Source organism: Agelaius tricolor, unplaced genomic scaffold (assembly GCF_023055355.1).
Source record: "Agelaius tricolor isolate 1412-34295 unplaced genomic scaffold, bAgeTri1.0.p SCAF_9, whole genome shotgun sequence".
NCBI lineage: Eukaryota > Metazoa > Chordata > Aves > Passeriformes > Icteridae > Agelaius > Agelaius tricolor.
The window spans coordinates 19,179,267-19,199,730 of NW_027269269.1; the positions used below are offsets into that span (position 1 = coordinate 19,179,267).

At 36.0% G+C, this 20,464-nt stretch overlaps 1 protein-coding gene across 1 annotated transcript in view; it reads right to left on the minus strand.

The window, feature by feature from the left end:
• Positions 1–20,464, minus strand: part of ACER3 (alkaline ceramidase 3) — a 56,274-nt gene that overhangs the window by 19,100 nt on the left and 16,710 nt on the right. The window contains exons 2-6 of the mRNA XM_071432968.1: positions 17,832–17,942; positions 10,646–10,698; positions 6,465–6,517; positions 4,250–4,331; positions 3,049–3,084 (exon numbers count right to left, since the gene is read on the minus strand). Of these exons, the coding sequence (XP_071289069.1) occupies positions 3,049–3,084; positions 4,250–4,331; positions 6,465–6,517; positions 10,646–10,698; positions 17,832–17,942 (335 nt within the window). The remainder of the gene's footprint in view (positions 1–3,048; positions 3,085–4,249; positions 4,332–6,464; positions 6,518–10,645; positions 10,699–17,831; positions 17,943–20,464) is intronic.

Below are 20,464 nucleotides of genomic sequence, written 5' to 3' on the forward strand. Positions count from 1 at the left end.
TGTTTTCTCATGGGACACCACAAGAACATTCTAGAATGCCTATTTTTATTACATCACATTTCCTAACGTAGAAGAAACAGCTATTTAATCTAATTTTCCATTAACCTTTTAATTACTTGTTTGCTAAAATTTGCCTCAAACTGTCACAGCAGATGACTACACAAATAAAACAGGTTTTTAGAACTATCTCCCTATTCACATAACTTGTCCCACTAACTGAACAAGGTTTTTGATCACTCCAAGTGATCAGATATGGCATGCAGCAAGCAGAAAAATCAGGATGGAACATGTTGCTTTGTATGTGACAGCTTCCTAGGCCTCATCATATTAGGAGGAGGCTACTTGTAAACTTGAGTTGAAAGTTTAACTTCCAGAGTAGCTACTACTTCCAGGGCAGTCTCTATGGATTACTTTATGGATTACTTTACAGCAGCAGCCATTCTTCCCCTGCCCCTTTCCTTGTATACATGTGGTAAACAGGGACGAAGAGCTAATCTGATTTAAAATTAATTCCAAGGAGAGTTTCAACCTGTTGAGTTCCCCAATCAAATTCAGATCAGAAAATAAATTTGTGTGCCAGATGGAAAAGAGGGGAGAGGCACAGATGCTTTCTGTGACAATGATACTGGCTTACAAACAACAGGCAGCTGGGATGTAGGGTTGTTTAGCACCTTGAAAATTAGGACTAACAGTGCTCTAGCCTGAGAGATTTGAACATAAGCAAGACAATGTATGCCTGGAAAGGCCATTAATATATTTCATTTAATTGATGAGGTTGCAAAAAATACTAGATTAGTTGTCAAACAGGAATTGGTTTTTTCCTTCTAATGATGTGCTGCCTCCGCTTGCCCAAAACACGCATCTCATTCCTCCTACAGTTGAAGCACTAAAACCCTTAAAGATCTCCCTTAATACGTGGATGCAGAAAAAGAAGTTGGTCTCTATTGCTACTGTGCCATGGATAACAAACTGAAATCACCTTTGTGCCCTGCTGGCAGCTGGCAATTTATGAGCCTAAATTGGAAACACAAGTAGAAAGTAATTTGGGGAAAAATAAGGCTCAGATCCTGGTTGCTAAATATAATAGGATCCTTTTTTCCATTCTTACTGGCCTCCTTCCAGAGGGAAAAAAAAAACCAAACCAAAACCACAATTCATACTGAAACAATGAACAATAAAAAGTTATCCTTGTAGTTCTTCCTCTTTTTGCAAGGCTGACAAGTCAAAATGATCACAGACAAACACCTAGAGGAGTCAAATGCTGCTTTATCTCCTGATGCTACTTTCTAACCCAGTTACAAAGATTGTGATTTAAACTATGATTGCATGAGCATATTTAATTTTGCTTCAAGTCTAGGTGACTTGAAAAGCAGTTTGAAAATGCTTACAGAAATTATTTAACTTTTTTCTTTTCAATGCACTCTAAAATAATGGACAAGTATTAAGAACATAACCCTGTTTAGCTGTGTGGTCAGGGAAATATTTCCTCAGGATTTACTACATATTTGGCAAAGACTGTGAAAAAATAGGTCCAGTACTTGAACATTTGGAATTTGGCCATAACTGTATGTTCTCCATAAAAATCAATTTGCAAAGAATTGTTGTAAAAAGTCAAAGAATTTTATGGGATCTAAATATTTTCTACACCGATTCCTCATGTATAAATTATAAAAGGGAATTCATATTCTGAACCTAAGAGAAACCAGATGCAGAAAATTAAAGGTCTGGGACAACAGTTTAAACTTTCTCTATTTCCCCCTTTCCCAAAAAGTTGTAATATCTGTTGTTTTAGTTTTTGTGACATGGGGCAACCCCTATGTCAATGCATCAAACTGGAATATAGTAAAGCTGTGATGTATTTATTCCAATAAATGCAGCTTGGGCAAATAACTGATTAAAGAGATATAAGTTCATTATAAATAGCAAATTTTGCCACTATTGTTAACAAAACTACTTTAAGTCACTTCATTCAAAACTGGTTATGACTAGCTCAGTAAAAGCACGAGTAATTGTCACTTTTATCCCAGCCAGTATCTTTCTGCTGGAAATGTAAATAGGGGAAAAAAATAAAGGATTTAATTAATACCATCCAAAAAAACCCACACTGCAATTTTCTGTTTTATCTACAGGTAGGATAACAATTCATGTTTCTAGGGGAGATTATTTGGAGCAGCTGAAGATTTATTCTCTTGATCACCACTTCACTAATCCACCAACAGGAGCCAGTTATCATTTTTACAACTGCTGATGCGGCAGGCACATTTTGACAAGCAGTGGCACTACCAATTTCAAAAATTAAGGCTTTAAAGCTCTGTCCTGCAAAGAGCTCTGTGCTTTTTACTTGGCAATTTTTCAGCTGTTATCCCTAATCAAAAAAACATAAATGAGGGAAAACTACCCATGGCATACAGAAATGAGCATCATTTCTAACCTCCTGTGAAGAAGTAAGCGATGCAGGTCCTATCCCCACAGGCAGGGGATGCATATTAATACTCCTGGGCTGCCACAAAAGGAGCCTGTATCAAATGTTCCATTAAGGCTGTACAAAGCAGTCTGCTACATAACCCTAGAAGGCATTCTCTGCTTAAACTCACCTTGAATTTCCACAAAGTAAAACTGAGTAGTTAAAAAACCCAGTAAACTAATGTGTTAAAGCTGAGAGAACATGGTGCTAAGTCAATCAAGACATCTAATGATGTAAGGTCATAGTTTCAAAGCAGCTGCTAATGGAAAACAGCAGAAAGACTCGTTTAGATGTTCCTCTTTCTCACACCTTAGGGTCACCTCATTACACTTGCCACTGATGAAAACCACGGGAAATATTAGGTCACAAGCTAAAACACAACACACATTGAAGCATTCAAGTTTTTTAGGTCATTAAGTAAGAGGATGGTGACATGACAGGCAGCAATACTACTTAAAGAAAAAGCAAACAGCAAATTGCGCTTCCCTTCCATCTTTCTTTCAGCAGTAAAATACCGTAACATATTCCACTAAAATAGCATAGTTGAAAACCAAAATTAGCTCCTCCAACAGAACAAGATTTACCTGATGGAATACAGGCTCTTTCAAATCTAGGTAAACCTGGAAAAATTCAAAAAGAGAAATAATTTGCAACAGAACCATCATAATATTATTCACCTAAATATTGCCAAGGTGTCTTCTGTTAGAATCAAGCCATGAGTGCCTGTCCATGCACCATTAAAGTTGATCAAATATTTGAAGTTTCCTCTGGCAGAACCTGAGGTTTTAACTGTGGAATTATTTTAAACTAAGAAGCACAAATATCAATATTAACAACTAACATAAAGCTTCTAATTCAGTAGAGTTGACTACATACAAAACCAATTGAGATGCTGAAGTTACCAGATGTTCTTGATACGCACTGCAAGAAGAAATCATACTCAACTCTAATTTGCTTTTCTTGTTTTTGACAATAATTTAATGTTTCAATTAATTTTACAAAAAGCTTGTAGTTCTTCCTATTTGTAATACAGTTAATTTAATTTATTTGTAATACAGTTAATTTAATTTATGTTCTTGAAGAGGGAAGGGCACTAGACCTCAGGCATAATGTGCCACAAGTGTAAAAAATTTTAGGAGAAATTGAAGAGAAGAGGCAAGTATTTTGGCAGCTGGAGATGACTTATAATAATACTTTAATTTTAAAAGAAATGTTTATCAATAAAAATTACATAGGAAATTCCATCTGTGTGTGGTTGACAGTCAGCATGAAACTGAATTTATTCATACAGGAAGAACACTCCAGTGACAAAGGGAGTCAAGTTAGCTGTGACACAAAAAAAAATTAGAAGCATTTTAACTAACAGCTAAGTTCTTCTCTTATCTGCCTGTTTCAGAACACCAGTCTGCATCCTGGACTGGGCATAAATGTTCACTTTTTTGCAGGCAAACAGAATGATTCTTATTTCTACAGATGAATTAAAGTGAGAGAAGCAGGAACACAGCTTATCCAAGGTCTCATATCAAGTCACTGGCAACTGTTTTTCTCACATTCCTGTTCTAGCAGCTGGATTATTGCTTTTTTTCCTTATTTATTCTATACAGTGGTTTAGATAGAAAGGTTTTGGGTTTCTCTGGCCAGCAACATAATTTTGTCAACAAAAGAATAATTTGTCTTTCTTGACTGGAAGTGACAGAGATTTAGTATTGCCTCTATAACATTTCTCCACTGCCAGAAAAACTGCCAACCGAAGGGTGAAAATGCCATATTAGAAAAGTTACTTACTATGCTGACTACGACGCTGTATGTTATTAACAAGAAAAGCAGTGCATAATTGACTGTATTCTTGTACTTGAAGCATTCATACCTGGAAGAGAGGATAAAGGAGAGACACAACATTCATCACTTACCATATAATGGAAGCAATTTCCAAGGTATAATATTAGAATTTTTGTGAGAAAATTGATCCAAATTAGTCTTAGGTCCCTCAAAAAATTCTAAGTCCTTAAATAAAGACACATTATTGTAAGAAAAAAATTCATGCTCTTACCAGTAAATGTTTTTTAAAAATCTAAGGCAAAAAAACCCTAACACCAATAAGCTCAAGCATATGCCAAGAAGTAACCCACTCTAAGAAAAGAGTTTGTGAAGCAGAAGTGTTTTGAGAAGGTGCTTACAGGGTGATAATGGATGGCAAATTAGAAATTAGTTTAAAATGCAACACAACTGTCAAAAACATTACTGAGCAAGCAGCAGTGTAGGAAAAGGACTGCCTTACAAAACACTGAACTCAGATTTGTTAAAATGTAGATTGTTTCTGGCTTGACTACAGTTGCAGTGCAGTACATTTGCTAGATTGGCAACTGGTATAAGTGGAAGGTAAAAGTACCTGACTGCTCCCAGTATGTAAAACAAACAATTAAAATTACTTTCACGATCTCTACACTACAACTCAGTCTCAGCTGTGATGGAAATACACACACATCCCAGACTGTATCTACATCAGAAAAAAGGTCTTAAAAAACCCCAACAAAAATGAATTTTGGGAAGCCCATTATCATCAGGGCTGGAGGAAGCTGTCTACATAATTCCAAATTATATCTGTCTAGCTCCTTTTTTTTATAAACTTGGAGAAATAGACACCATCATGAATTGATAAAAGGAAATAAAATAACAACACATATGGGAAACAAAAAGTCTAAAGGCAGTACAATGTGCTACATTGCAAAATGGCTTGCTGAAGTAATTACAGTTTGAGAATCAGCAAAACTGAATGATGTATAAAGGAATGTCCTGTGCACAACCACCTGCAACTTACCTTCAAGCTAACCAAAACAATTATTAAAGGCCTCCTAAACTACACATTAGCTCATTTTTCTGAGCATTTTAATTGCTACCAGGCATAAATACCCGGAATCTTATTGGAATTATAAATGCAGTAACAGACTTCAGTGCTTTTGAAGATAATAAAGTAACCACTGCACTAAAAAAAAAACCAAAAATAACTCAGATGTATTTTTATAGCCACTCCTCATCCTTTTTTCCAATCACATTCAAATCAGACAAATGCAAAGGCAATTTCAAGGAGATAGGGAGCTACAATGGAAATATTTCCACTAAAAGAGGCATTATGATTCTGGTCCTGAATTTGTACAAATCACACTAATGTATGAGTCACAAACTGAGAGCAATTTCCATAGATAGGGGTTTAGTCCTAAAGCATCCCATCTCCATTGCAAGTTACTAGTAATCTTCACCATTTTCAACAGCTGAATATTTGATATGTTCAAAAGCAAAAAGACTTTTTTTTCTCTTTTAGTCTGCAACAAGTTGATCTATCATTTGGATTCACCAAGTGACAGAACAAATCATATTAAATCCAGACCTTGCAGCAACAGGCAAGAAAAAGCCAACTTAGGGTATTTTTACAGTTGTCAAATGCTACATTGCTCCCAAAATTAAATGGGAGAACATATCCTGGCATCGCATTAAGCTGTCATGCATGTTCCAAGACACTATGTCCAAAATATGCATTCAACTCCTCATAAAATCTTGTCCCTTTAATTTTCCAGATGAGTGAAAAGCAGGTTTAGCCAGAAACCTGAAATTTGCATTTCGAGCCAGACTACATCATAGAAATCCAGCTCAAATAAACTATAATGTTGCTAATTTCGTAGGCATTACTGAAGTTGATTTTATTATATCTGCTGTTTTTATACAAGTAGCACTGAGCTCTGATTGTATACTACACATGCTTTAATGAGTGGGGTTTTTTTTCCCCTACTGAAAAAAAAACCCAACAAACTGGTAAAATATATTTAAATTAGCAAAAAATAGGACTAAAGCCAGCCTGGTTCTCTAATATCATAATGCTGTACAAAAACAGATCTCACTGAAAGTAGTAGAAGCTTTCTGTATATGCTAAATTTGGCTTTGGAGACTACATTTCAAAAGTTAACATTTCATAAATTTTCAAGGAAAAAAATTAACAAATACTTACAGGCAGTAGACAAACACACAACAACTGTATATCATTGGCAGTTCATCCAACAGCTATAAAAAGCAAAGACATCAAAACATGAAAGCTACTTTTAACTCACAAGCTTGTCCAAGTTAATTAAGGAGAGGGTAAGTCTTAAGTAAACAGGAGTTTTTAAGTCATTTGGATATCCACGTAGCACTGTCAAACCCTGTTCAGCTACTGAAGCTGCTGCATTAAAACATTATTACTCTGAATCTTTTGAATATTATGCTTCATAAACGCCCATGCCTTCAAAGAATCTTTACATTTTTGCAGCTCATACCTCTTAAAATATTTGTAAGAATTAATTCTGTAAAGCCAGGCTGAAGAAGACCATCCCATCTATGGCCTTAGAGTCAGTAGCATCTTCTTACTTGACAGAGAAATTGTAATGTAATATTTCCATAGCATAAAACACAATTTTAGTCTATTAAGACGGGCAATATGCTCACATGTTTACTTCCTAATTTTAGAAATTTCTTACATTGCTTTAATCCAGAGACAGGGCTTTTTGTTTGTTTGATGTGGTTCTTTTGGGCTGTTTTGTTGGGTTTCCCCCAGAAATTATGATGGCATATAATGTTTTATTATCTTAAATAATTTTTATACTTTGGGAGAAAACTGGTGTGTTACAGCTGAAACAGTTATTTCTCCAGGAACTTGCCATCTTAATGAACAGAATTAAAATGGTAATCCCAAGAAATTTGATTTCTCAATAGCAGGTAAACTCAAAATTGCCATTTATCATTAGAAGGAAAAAGAATCATAGCATCCTTTTCTTGTAAAATTTCTCACCAAAGAACTTTCAGGAATTTCTGCTTATAAATATACAATTAAACTTACCTCCTCTTAAGAAAGACTGAAAATCTTTCTTTCATGAAAATGGGAATGAAAAAGGATACAAATGGATCAATGAAGATCCAAAGTCTCTGATTTCTAATATGTTAAGCAAACATTAATAGGGCTTTTAGAACTTTTAGAGCTTGACTTCTAAGGAAAACAAGAACTAGATGCAAAAAAGATTTTGACCTTTTTCCATCATCACTCAAAGTTCTTGGTGGCTGTGTCTGTAAATACCTACCACTGTAAATTCCTACCACTGCTACAAGGTACTTAACAATGTTATTCATAACCATGTTATTCTGAACAATGAAACTTGTTAAAAGCAGTAAGCAGCTTACTCAAACTCTTTTATAAAGCCAGCCTGATTCTGCTTAGTTTGGGATAATTTTCTAATTGCACAGTCAAAAACTTCATCTTAGCTTTGAAATTTCTTCTTTACAGGAGTAGAGAGATCTATTATCTTGAGTGTGAAGTATTAGCTTGTTGTGATTTTGGTCACATAAAGCTCAGGAACTGTTTCACAAAACTGCTAAACAGCTCTGGTGCCAAGCTGCCACTGACAGGGCAGATGTTGCCTCCTCCCCCACACTGCCACTGCTTCTCTCCAGTGGGGGGATCAGACTGGTCTGGCTTCCAGGGAGCCAGGTCCAGGTGCTGAGCCAGCACACAACCAACCTTGCAGAGCAAGGGTAAAATCCCAGGACCTGTGCATTACAGGGTCAGGGACCACAACAGGCAGCACAAAGACAGTACCAGGAACATTGGGAGCACCTGAAGCTAGCAGGCGTGTTCCACGGCACCTTGCCATCACAGTAGTTTATCTTTGCTGTGATGCCATAGAGGGGACAAAATAGAAGCAATAGCTGAATTCAGCTTTATAGAAATATATTTTACAAATTCAGAGATGTGCTTTTCCAAGTCTGATAGGCATTAGCTACAGGATTAATTCATGTGGCTAATAAAGAGTGTGAGTCATTTAACACCTCATTAAAGAAAAAGGTGGGGGAAGAACAAGAAATACAATACAGGAAAATCTTTCAAATTTGGGCAGGTGCCTACACTCTTAAGTTCATATGCTGGCAGCATCTCAGGGATATTACAGTAGCAAAAAAGAGCCTCTCAAAAGATCTTAACTAAAATTTGCATGCAGAAGACAATGACTTCTGTATCCAAAGGAATTAATGCTTCTAGGAGTTCTGTCAAAGGCATGCCTGGACAAAGAAGAACTATAGAAAGAAGGGAACTCAGGGAGCTGATTTCACTGGCTAAATAAGTATTTTGTGCATTCCTCAAGAATCCAATCAAGCAAATTCCCATAAAAAACCAGAAAAGGGGTGAACTCCTCAGAAGTATTCTAAACAACTGCTTTCAAGAACAGAAGTGTTCACATTTTTCTTAATTAAGCAAATTGAATCGATCATTTACAGTATTAAGACTGCAAAACAAATGTAAATAAAAAAGTCTCCTTGAATAGCTATGCGGATTTTTAACCATAACAAGAGATAAAGTGAATGAAGAAAGTTTATTTACTGGTTGAACTGTTTCCTCCATGGTGATCAGTAAGCAAACAATTGGAATAATTATGGACCACTCATGGATTTCACTTGGCTGCCAAAATAAATGTACTTTCCCTGCCTCACACGAAGCCTTTTACTTCAGTTGACAAGATGATGCAAGACATTCCTGCTTCCTCATCATCTGCTTCTGCCCCACTTTATTTACCACAGCTCATAGGTCCCTTAGTTGTTCTTATGCAACACAAGAAGTATTGAGCAAGTAGCAGCAAAGTGACTTGGATTAAAATAAAGCCTCTACACACACACAAAACCTCCAACAACAGCTGAAAAATAACCCCAACCAAAACCAAAACAACATCCCCAAAAACCCCCACCTGAAACAAAACAAACAAAAACCTACAATCTCTCAATTCATAAAAGGTTTAAAGTCTGGATCATTTTAATGATCCTGATTTTAGGGTGCCCTTGCTCACCTCTGCATTAGTGTGAGAAAGAGGATTTGAAATACTGGTCATGATAGGAACAAGCAGCTGAGGGAAGTAATATGAAAAAGGTGGAAATTCAAGGCAGTTTCACCACCAAATACAGATAAATGGCACCCTAATTTGGAAGAGAGTGGTGAAATGGCTGTACAAACCACCTTTTTCATGCCAAGAAAAGCACCAAATATTCTTGAATAGTGACAACAGTATGCTCTGTGGAAGCTGACAGTCTCCACCACATGCCAGAGATACAAACCAGAGCATTATGGAGGTAAACATCAAACAATCAGCAATATGTAGGTCCCACTGTGATCAGCAGAAATGCAGGATTCAATTCAGCTGCCACAGCATAGTTGCCTAATGCCACCTGAGATGCTCTGTCACTCCCAATACCACCATCCAAGACTGGAAGATGCGACAGGAGTCTAAGAAACCTGCACCTCTGTGGCATGGAAGCTGGAGGCTTGAGAGAACACTCACAGGTCTAAAATAACACTAAACATTTCTGTTTAGACAAATGAATCTTATTTGAGCAAAGATTGCCAGTGGAGTCTGGAGAATGATTCAGCCCAGCCAACTGCCTTTCTCCACTCCACTGATTAAACTGTATTTCCATTGACTGTGGTGGGAACACAGACTTCTAGCACAGACTTTTCAATGTAGGTTTCTTAATCTTGAACAACTTCCCACTTCACTCTGACTTTAATTCAAAGATGCATTTCCTTATTCTTTGCAGATGTAAAAGAGGACAACAGGACAAGACTTCCTGTGTCTCTTTAGAAAACAGGAAATACCAGGACAATCCCTATGTCCTGTGCCTTGTTACAGAATGCTGTCTGCTTGAAAATAGAGGGAAAATGACTCAATTACCACTACTCAGAAGATACTGATTTCAATATTAATGCTACAGCTCCATCTAGATAAACAGAAACAAAAAGATGAGAAAAATTACAATAAATAGCAATAACTCCAGTTTATACTGCTTGCTATTATGCCAAAGCTGTGAGAATTTTAAAATAACATCTTGTGTAAAAAGATAACATGATTTCCCAAAGGATAAAGTGTCCTTTACCACCATAAGCAATTGATGGTAGCTCTTATTTTAGATGCAAGTACATATTTCTGTATATAATCAGTGGAAAATACCTACTGAAACAAGACCTGCATTACTGCCTTGTTGAGAGCAGGAGTGATGTACAATGATACTTAAGGTAGATTAACTCATTTTATACAAGTTTCATCTAGACAAGAAATGGCAAAATGACTGAACAGCAAGATACTCACAGAAAATGATTCACAGCTACTTATCAGTACTCACCTGCATTTCATACTTCAGGGTCATGTGAAAGCACCAAGATCCCAATCCCACAGCTGAAAACAAATCAAAACTATCATCAGCATAATAGTATCCATGTAAAATTTTCAGGTACATTAACTTAAATGCATGAAATGCATGCTTAACAGTGAGAAAGAAATTAGAACATCAGCATTCTACTGCAGAGACAAACCCCCCTTTTTCCACAGCCTTCTACTTAATATATTAGTCACCAATGAAATCCCTGAATTTATGGGGCTTTGGGTGTGAATGTCCTCTTTAATTCCTCTCAATACTGTGTCCTATGAATTGGGCATAATCTCAAAGAGGAGAAGAGCAGAGGGAACCCAGAATGAATGGAATATTATATATCAATCTATCTTTTCCCTTTTTTTTTTAAATTTTAAGTGAATTAAGATTTCTCTGTTCCAACCCTTCTATAAGGCAAAGCATCATTCAATAACTAGTACTCCTGAAAGCCTCTCAGTATTTCTGCTCACTGTCCAGTTTTAAACATGTATTTTACCAAAAGCTTTTTGTTGTCTCCATAAAACATGGTGCTAATAACACCAAGATCTGGGGTTTGATACCCACAGGGGCTGCTCATTAAAGAACTAGACTCAATGATTATTGTGGCTCCCTTCCAACTCAAGACTATTCAGTGATTCAAAAGCAGAAGTGAATTGCTACTAGAACTCAGAACTAGAAATTCAAGGTAGACAAACCAACCCCACATAGGGTGGATTTGTTTTGTGATATGAGATCACCATTTCCAAGCCTTCTCTACAGAAAGACGAGCTTCTAAGAAATCATTTCTATTTATTTGAAATACTTTCCACATTTTGAATTTACTTCTGAAATTACTTTATGAGACATATACTTTGCCTATACGGTTTTTTCAGTCAGGCATGAATAATGCTTCTTGGAAGTTAGATTGCTCTGTTTAGAGGAAAGCTAGTACAGTATTTAATGCATCATTCATTACTTTGAAATATTATCAGTAAAACACTTGCATCAAACACTAGCTCAGTTTTATATTGCAAGAACAAGTACAGTAATGTGATATCTTGTCTTCCTTCAAGAAATTATGTTTTACCTCAGACTGTAGTTTTAGAGAAAGCCAAGTAATTTGCACTCAAGTCTTGATCACTGAGTAGTGCTGCTATATTTTGTGGCTAGACTATCACCTTGTCTACACACACCAGTCAAGTTTCACTGAGGCATAAACAAGAATTCTATCTCTCTGCACTCTGTAAAGGATTGCCAAGACAGTCAAGAGACATGTCTGGAGATGCTTCCTTAGATGTTATTAACTAAAACTGTGATTATTACACTTACTCAAGGAAATTAAATACCTAAGCATGTAGCTTTACTGAAATACAAAACTGTAATACAAGAACATTTCAAAATGTATTACCAAACACTTCAGTGTCATTATTTCTCTGGGAAAATTAAACAGAGTTCCTACCAGAAAACAACCAACCACACGCACTTCTGTAAATTTTGGTTACATTGGTTTGCTTCTGAAAAATCCTTCCAAACAGCAAGCTATAACTGCTTTCACCTTCATTAAGATTCTGATGAGAAATTCTCATAGCCATTTTTCTATGTATACAGAATATGTGACAACAACTGTTCATTCTGGAGGAAAAAACCCATTAAGATCATCATTAAAATATTGCCATCCATTATCCTGCCTGTCACAGCATACAAACTCTTACAATTTGTAATAAATGTCATTTTCAAGTACAGGCAAAATCATTGCATAAGAAATTTCAACAGATTTTAAATTAGCAAAATATATGGCTGGGGTTTTCTTGTTTGTTTTTGTTAATGTTATTTGTGTTAATAAATCTCAACAATCAAGGAATTCCTTTCCTTCCTCCTATACAGTAAGAAGCAATTATTTCTAGACTAATTCTTCTTCAGTCTTTGAAAAAAATCTAGCATGCTGCAGATATTAGTATTTCAAGTTCATTGATCCCATGACTATAGTTAGTTTTTACAGTTAAAATTGATAGAACCCCTCTTTCTTCTGTGCAATAATCACACCTGGAGTTTCTCTGATTATGAAATTTTACTATGCATTGTAGAACAATGTTTTATTTATAGTATCTATATAAAATAGATACCTGGAAGAAGAAAGCTTTCAGGGACAGATCTTATGGTTCCAGGCTCGAGACATTTTTAAGAAATATCTACTTCACAAAAATCATCTGCAATGAGACATTCTGCCAGCTTTGTACTTTTCAAAATATGAGTCATCACGATCACTGCAATGACACAAGTTTTCAAGAGAAGCAACTGTCCCATACAGCCACTGACACACTGAACAATAAATTTGCTCCTTACCTTGTAAGCAGTTTTCATATTTTAGGTGTTTCCTTTGGCAGAGGAGCTTAACTCACTAAAAGCTGCATATTGGTTGGGAAGCTTTAACACCATCTGAAGCAGTAAGTACCATTTCCTCTCTAACTACTGTAACTCATTTTTCATAAATACCACAAGTCACTTGGCATTTTTACATCAATGAACCTCCCAAGTTACAGGGGATATATATAAATTATGTATTAAGCACAGAATACACATTAAATCACAATATTATGAGATCAAAATTGCACTTCAGAAGACTAGAAATGCAAAGTCAGGGCTGCTGCTCTATGCAGACTAACAGGGTCTTTTTCTGTCCTGCAGCAAACACCCTGTGTAGTTACTGCCAGTGGATAAAATAGTGGTGCTATGATGATGTAAAATCAATGCACCTACAAACTTTACTTCATATAAATACTGCCAAAAAACTTATGGGCAATACCAATGGCTAGAAATAATTGAATATTATACAAAAGATCCAGCTCTATATATGAACCCTATAAACCTCCAGGATTTGAATCCTAGAGGGATTTTTTTCAATAATTTTAGGAAGCATCAGAAACGTCATATAATCAGTGATAATTCAGTTTGATGTAACTATTCCATCAGCACTCAAAATTCTCATTATGAACCGAAATCCTTTACAGAAAAAGCAGTTTATTAAGATTTCACAGAAATAGTAACTATACAGGCACTGTATGAAAATATTCTGAAGGAAGGATGCTCCAGATGCAAACACCATTATTTAAGTATCTACACATGAACTAGTTGTCAAAGCTTCCACTAAGAAAATGTCATTATTAAGAGTAATGCAGCTGGCCAAACAGGTGTTTTATAACAAGTCAAATGATTCTCCTGACTTTACTGACTGCACTGGCAGACAGAACCTTCTGCACAGGTAGACACATACATTTAGGTGTTTAAATTTGGAGCTAAATTCCATTTTATGTTTTTACAATGACAGAACTTAATTAAAGATAATCAACAACACACTGTACCATTAAAAGTTAAAGAGTGAAACAAGATGAAAAAGTAGAATTAAATTAACTACTTTTAATGGATTATTTTGTGTTGTAAAGGTTTCCCCTCTACAGCATAAGACAGGAGAGACACCGGTTACTCCAGAGGTACAGCTCTACAATTAACCCCCAGCGTGGCTGGTACTATTCCCAGACACTGTGGTACAAGTGTCTGCACTAGTGAGTTGTTGGAACAGTCTGAGTATGAATGTGGCCTATTCCAACAAGCACTTTCCCCAGGCAGCTTCCAGGCACAGCCCAGCAGCCGGCAGAGGCTGGGGCCCGTGCTCATCAGGCAATCTGTATGCGGTCACCTTGTTTTGGAGGCTAAGATGAACAGACACGGGCTGTTCCACGCTGCCTGGCTTCACCACTCAGGAATGCTTCCAACCACAGCTGATTTAACAACACTGACATGGCCCTGGGAGCTTCTCTACAGGTGTTAGGTAAGAAGAAGGGAATTAACTCTGACTGAAGAGGTTCTAACAACTGTTTTCACAGACACAGAGTTTCACTGGAAATTAGATTTAATAAGTTGCTTATTATGAGTTCCTATGGCTATTCCTAATATAGGAAAATTTTTACACCTTCTTTCTTTCCTCCACTTTGGCAATGCTTGAATTACTGAGCCCTTATTAAACAGGCCAAAGAAATATAAATGAGGACAATCCTTCTAAATTTCAAGTGAAGTATCTAACAAACATTACTTCATCGAGTGCTTTCTTATTTCATTAGGTCCAGAAGTTTCACTTTTTTATATATGTATTTATACACACACACACACAGAGTTTTTTAAAAATCAAGACCCTTCAAAATCACTGTTCCCCAATATGTATGAGGAACTGGCATGTGTAGAATCTGATACAACACTCCAGAATCATAAGGAACTACTCTAAACCAACTGCTTATTCCTTGAGGTAGGAATGGTCTGATGATTTGTTCCACCTACTTCAGGTGACGCAACATACTGAAATAATGGCTTAAGATTATTCTTCATAATTTATATGCTGATTAAATGGTTCTCTACAGCTTAAAAATCATACCCAGGTCCTACTGAGTTAATTGAGAACATGCACTTTATGCTGAAAGGCAGCAGAAAAAAGGGCTGAGAACAGTGTACTGTATCTCAAAGGCCTTGCTGAAAAGTGTAACTCAGTATTGGCACCAGTATGAACAAGAAATTTATTTGAGCAATTATTCAGAAATACCCCTTGTTATGCAGCTAAGATCTTATCATGTATATGAAACGAACAGAACTTTCATTGTGCAAAATGCATTTACTTCAAAAAGGAAATAAATGTCAACCAAAGAGATTGTGGGTATAAAAGGCAAGAACTGAACACAGTGCGGCAAAACACAAAGAAACTGACAATCAGCTAAATGTCTGGAAGCATGCAAAAGAAGCAGCTGATTTGGATCAAAATAATGTCTAGAAACAACACCTCATGTTCTCAAATGCTAACAGATTTAATTTGAACGTTGGCTTTGACAGCTGTCTTTTAGTATCTTGTAAAATCTCAGTAACTATTCAAAATTGCTCAAACTGAACTAAAGTACCCTCCCTTCCACCCCCATCATCACAGCAGAACTGTTAAAGAATTTCTCCTTTAACAAAAGAACCCTCACTTAGAAGCTCTGCTGTATGGTCTTTAATGAAGCATGCTGTCTCAAGTGAAATCACAAGTTTGTGTTAAATTCGCTATCTTTTCACAGATTAAGTCTACATTTATTTGTTACAAATTAAATAAATAGAGTGAAACCTGTTAATAAATAAAATTCATACAATGTAAAGAATTCTGTCTGATACTCCTTACAAAAAGAATTTTCTGTATACTTACTCTATCTCCACTTCAGTATGCCTCTTGTTCAGTCACATGCACAGAGAGAATGGCAATGTTCCTGACATATTTCAACCATATTTAAAATTCTTTTTATGTTTTCATTCACTGCTTTTATTCTGTAGTAGAGCAAATGTTAAGTGGTTTGTGATTCCAAATCATCTTGTTCCTGTTTTTCACTGCAAACTATAAAGTCTTCTACATTTCTTTACATCTTTCAACTGCTGTAAAACAGGGTTACAAATATTGAAGCAGACACAAAGCAGAAGGGAAACACTTTTGGGAGAGACCTTTAATGTTAGGTTCCAACATATGAGATAAAAATCAAGCCATTTATCACTTCAGACAGGAATCAAAGCCAACTCAGTAACAGATTAGCCTAGATGGAACTCAGGACTGTCTTCCAGCACTGCTGTCCAAATACAGGCTGAACTCGCTTTCAGCAACAGCAGAGAGAGGAAAAATTGAAATACAAGGTATTTACTGTGATCAAAGACAGTTGGGTTTGCTGGCTTTTTATTTGTTTGTTTGTTTTTTGTTGGTTTTTTTTTTTCTTGGTGGGTTTGTTGGTTTTTTTTGGTGTTGTTTGGGTTTTTTTGTTTTTTAAAAATATTTTAAACATTAAATGGGACATGAGAAATGCCCATCTGGTGTGACAGCCTGACATTCTGGTCAGATAGTGACTGCACACTCTGTCCATCATAAACTGTCACTGACAGAGGTAGCCACAAATCAAGGTGAAAAGTTTCAAACTAAGTTTTAATTTAAGGGATTCCTTTTCATAGTTTAAAAAGAATGGCAGTATGGGACACTTTGATTCAAGAACACCCAAAGTCAACTTCAGCAAACATTTACACACCACTTCTACCACCTCTTTTTAAAAGTAAGCCCTGACCTTTAAGAATTCTCTCTGTTTCATACTGAGACAAAAATTAGTAATTACATGAAACCATAGAAAGCCTACAAATGGCTTATTAGAAAGTGCTCAGACAATATGAAAAGCAGTGCATTGTTGCTGCCTATGTTTCACATAGATCAGGAAAGCTAATATAACTGAAAACTGGTGAATTTGCACCTTGTGTATGTTACAGTTTAACTGGTATCAAGGATACATTTAGCACATGGATATGCATTTTTCTACAAGGTCCATCCACATACATAACAGGCCAATTTTAAAAGTAACATTTATCAATCCCTTACCACTCCAAAGACTGGGAAAAATCTCCATAAAGACAAGAGCTATAGCAAATACAGAAATCCTGTGGAACACAGAGATTCTATGAAATCTAGTTTTGAGATCCAACTGCCAAATCTGAACCATCTTCAAACGTTTTTTTTTCATAAGGAACAAGACTTCTAGTCACATAATTAACATTTAAAAGGAACTTGGTTGTTTTCTGAATTTTGTTATTTTAGAATGGACAGACTTCCCTTGAGTTGATCTAAACATGAATATCATGTTGTTCTTCCATTCTTGCAAAACTTCCCAGACATGATGGCTGGGTGATATATGCCAAAGAGGAACTGGAAACAAATTTGAAGTCATGAAAGAATGCCTTTCCAGTTCCCTCTACATCTTGGCCACTTCCTCTATTACTCTCCCATACAAATGTCACAAAAATACTAATATAGTGTGAAACTGTTTATAAGTAGAATACACAAAACACCTTCTGTAAATGATCAGAAAAGTACAGAGAGCGAGCTAAGATGCACTGAGCAGGACCCAAAGCCAGAAAAGGATCACTTTAAAATCTGATCGAATTATTTAGTGAATTCTAATCTCATGTTCCTCCAAAAGATACAAATTTCTGTAAACATTAACAAGTGTAGCAAATTGAGGTCTACCTTTCACACACATAGTATTTGGGTTTAACTACTTGGTTTATCAATATCTAGGTAGATTTTCCATTGCATATCTGAGCTCTCTTTATAAGGAAAGAGCAAATTAAGTTTTACACATACCTGTAAGACACAAATATGCAGCTAAATATCGTTTTTCAAGGCCATCTTTATAGGTCTGAATCGCACCATAGATTGGAGGTAGAATGAAAATCAGGTTACTCACTGTGTTCCCTGTAGGACAGAAACACAAAGCAGAGATTTAGAATTGGGTACTATACACTTTAACTAAATCTAACAAAATTACATTCACTCGTTAGAGACAGGTTCAACAGTTTTCATCCAGAAAGTGACCCAGCAAGACACCACTGCTCTCCATCCCTGGTCTAGTGGAACTAGATGGTCTTAAAGGTCCCTTCCAGGACTCTATCCTACATTCTAGTCAATGCAAAAAAATTACATATGCTGCAAAGACCAGGGAAAGCAATAAAAGCCAAGAACCCAGCTCTTGTACAGTGATTTAGATTTGGCTTGTTTTTCTTTTCCCAATGGTGCTGACCTAAGCAAAAGTGCAATGAAATCCTGCAAAGTTTAAGTGAAACAAAAGGAAATGGTGCATCTCTCAACAGAAGGGATGCAGATTCAGCTTTTTCACTTAACCACAAATCATAATTTTGAGAATAGAGGTTATGTTATGGGAATTAAATGCCATACAATTTGGAAAAATGAGCAAATCTGTTTAAAAAAAGGCTTATACAAAATAAACTGCACATTTTCACACACCATCAGTTAAATATATATAAAACTGAAATCTAATTTGCCAATATCCCAATGAAATATACAATTTATGAGGTTATGAAGACACCACCCCTCCCCCTCCAATTTCTGTATTTTTTATTCAGCAGAAAATCCCAAAAGCATTTCACACTCTAGAACAAGGAACAAGAATGAGTAGGTCCTTTCTGAATCAGACCCCTAATTCAAGCAGCTATTTTTCAGGAGTCCTACTTGCCAAGATCCATCCAAAAGAAAAGCAAAACATAAAAAAATATGTTCATATAACCCTAAGGTATTGCAGCACCTCTTAAAACAAAAATTCATACTTCACAATTTTAAAGAAAATTCATACTCAAATAGAAAAAAGGTTATTTCAGAACACATGTAGCAGAAATGTACCTAGCTCCATTGAACGAGGTAGCTCTTCTATATTCTCACAAAGTACATACAAATCTCACTTTGAGACAGCCTTCTCAACCAGTTAAAAATCTCATCTGATTTTTATCAGAACTTCTTTAAATTGCTTCCTTATTGATTTAACATAATATCCTGCCCAACCACGAATTTCACCAAGTTATAACAAGTCAAATCAGATGTGCCAGAGATCTCACTCTTCTAGACAGATCTGAATTATGTTCCTCCATGTAAAAGAAGCCCAGCTGAAAACAAAAACTTCTGTATCAAAACAAATCCTTCTGTAAGGATATACAAGTTTATACCAATATAAAAGGCCTTTTTTGTGCTTAAATCCTTTGTGGAATCATTACTCTTTTACCAGATTCCCACAGCGTTGCAATGGGTAGTAATTCACTTTCAACAGAGATGTTTGGAAGAAATTCACTCAAAAATGCTATTGTGTAACACAATTGCCATGTCCTCCTGTAAATCATGCAAACATGTCACTGAGCCTTGAAAAGTAGAATAAAGGTTACATAGTCTGGATAGTGAAACTTCTGCTTTCTAAAGCAGTGCTCAGCTATGCCCATTTTCAAGAGAAGTCAGTAGACATTACATAAATGTCACTTTTCAAGGTCACTTAGTTATGAAACTGTCAAAAGCCTGGCAAAAATTCAAATATGAAAATGCCAAACAAAAGAAATACCATGATGTTTATCCACAATTGGGAAGGCACATGACTGTGGAAGAGAGTTGCAGTAGGATAACAAACTTCAGATGGGTGTAAGAATGCAGAAAACAGATTCTTCTGTAGGAAAGGGAAGGGAAGGTTTCAACACTTCCTGTTAAGCTATAATTACATTAAATTATTGAAAATTTATGAGCATTTAATCTGGGAACATCTTGCTGAGAGAGGAAATACCATAGACCTAATCTAGCTGTACATTCCTGCCACTCCTTCTCTGCACTTTTTGGCCCATATTACTCAGAACATTTGCAGCATGGATTAGGCAAGCCTATCTGCAAACATACTTATTGAAAGTTGTGTACATTTTTTTAAAAGGGGAAATGGGGGCAGGGGAACAATAAAATCCTCTGGCATGCTGCTAGCAAAATTACTTTTTTCAAGAACAAAAACTCCAAGGCCTCTTGCAAACCCAGGTCCCCAGGAATACATATTTCATAAAAGTCTAGCTAGTCTTTATAGGATTATCCTCACACAGAATAGCTTATAAATTCATTAAAAGGGATTTTTACTAATTCCACCAAAAAATGGCAGTGGGATATGCACAGAGATTAGCAAAGAATACCAAGAAAGAAGAAAAAAGCGACACAATGCAGACCTATAAGTCTACAGTTATTTAGCAAACAAGGAAGTGAAACAGTTATTTAACAAACAAGGAGGTTGGAAATGGGAAAACAGTTCAAATTGCCAAAAAGATTCATATTTTTTCACTAAATTTCCTTTTTTTAAAACAGGGGAAACATAATGCAGCAGAGCTCCGTGGGAAAACCAGTGAATGGAGAAATTGCAACTATGGCACAAGGCAGAAGATATGTAAAATAACTAAAGAAGAAATTAT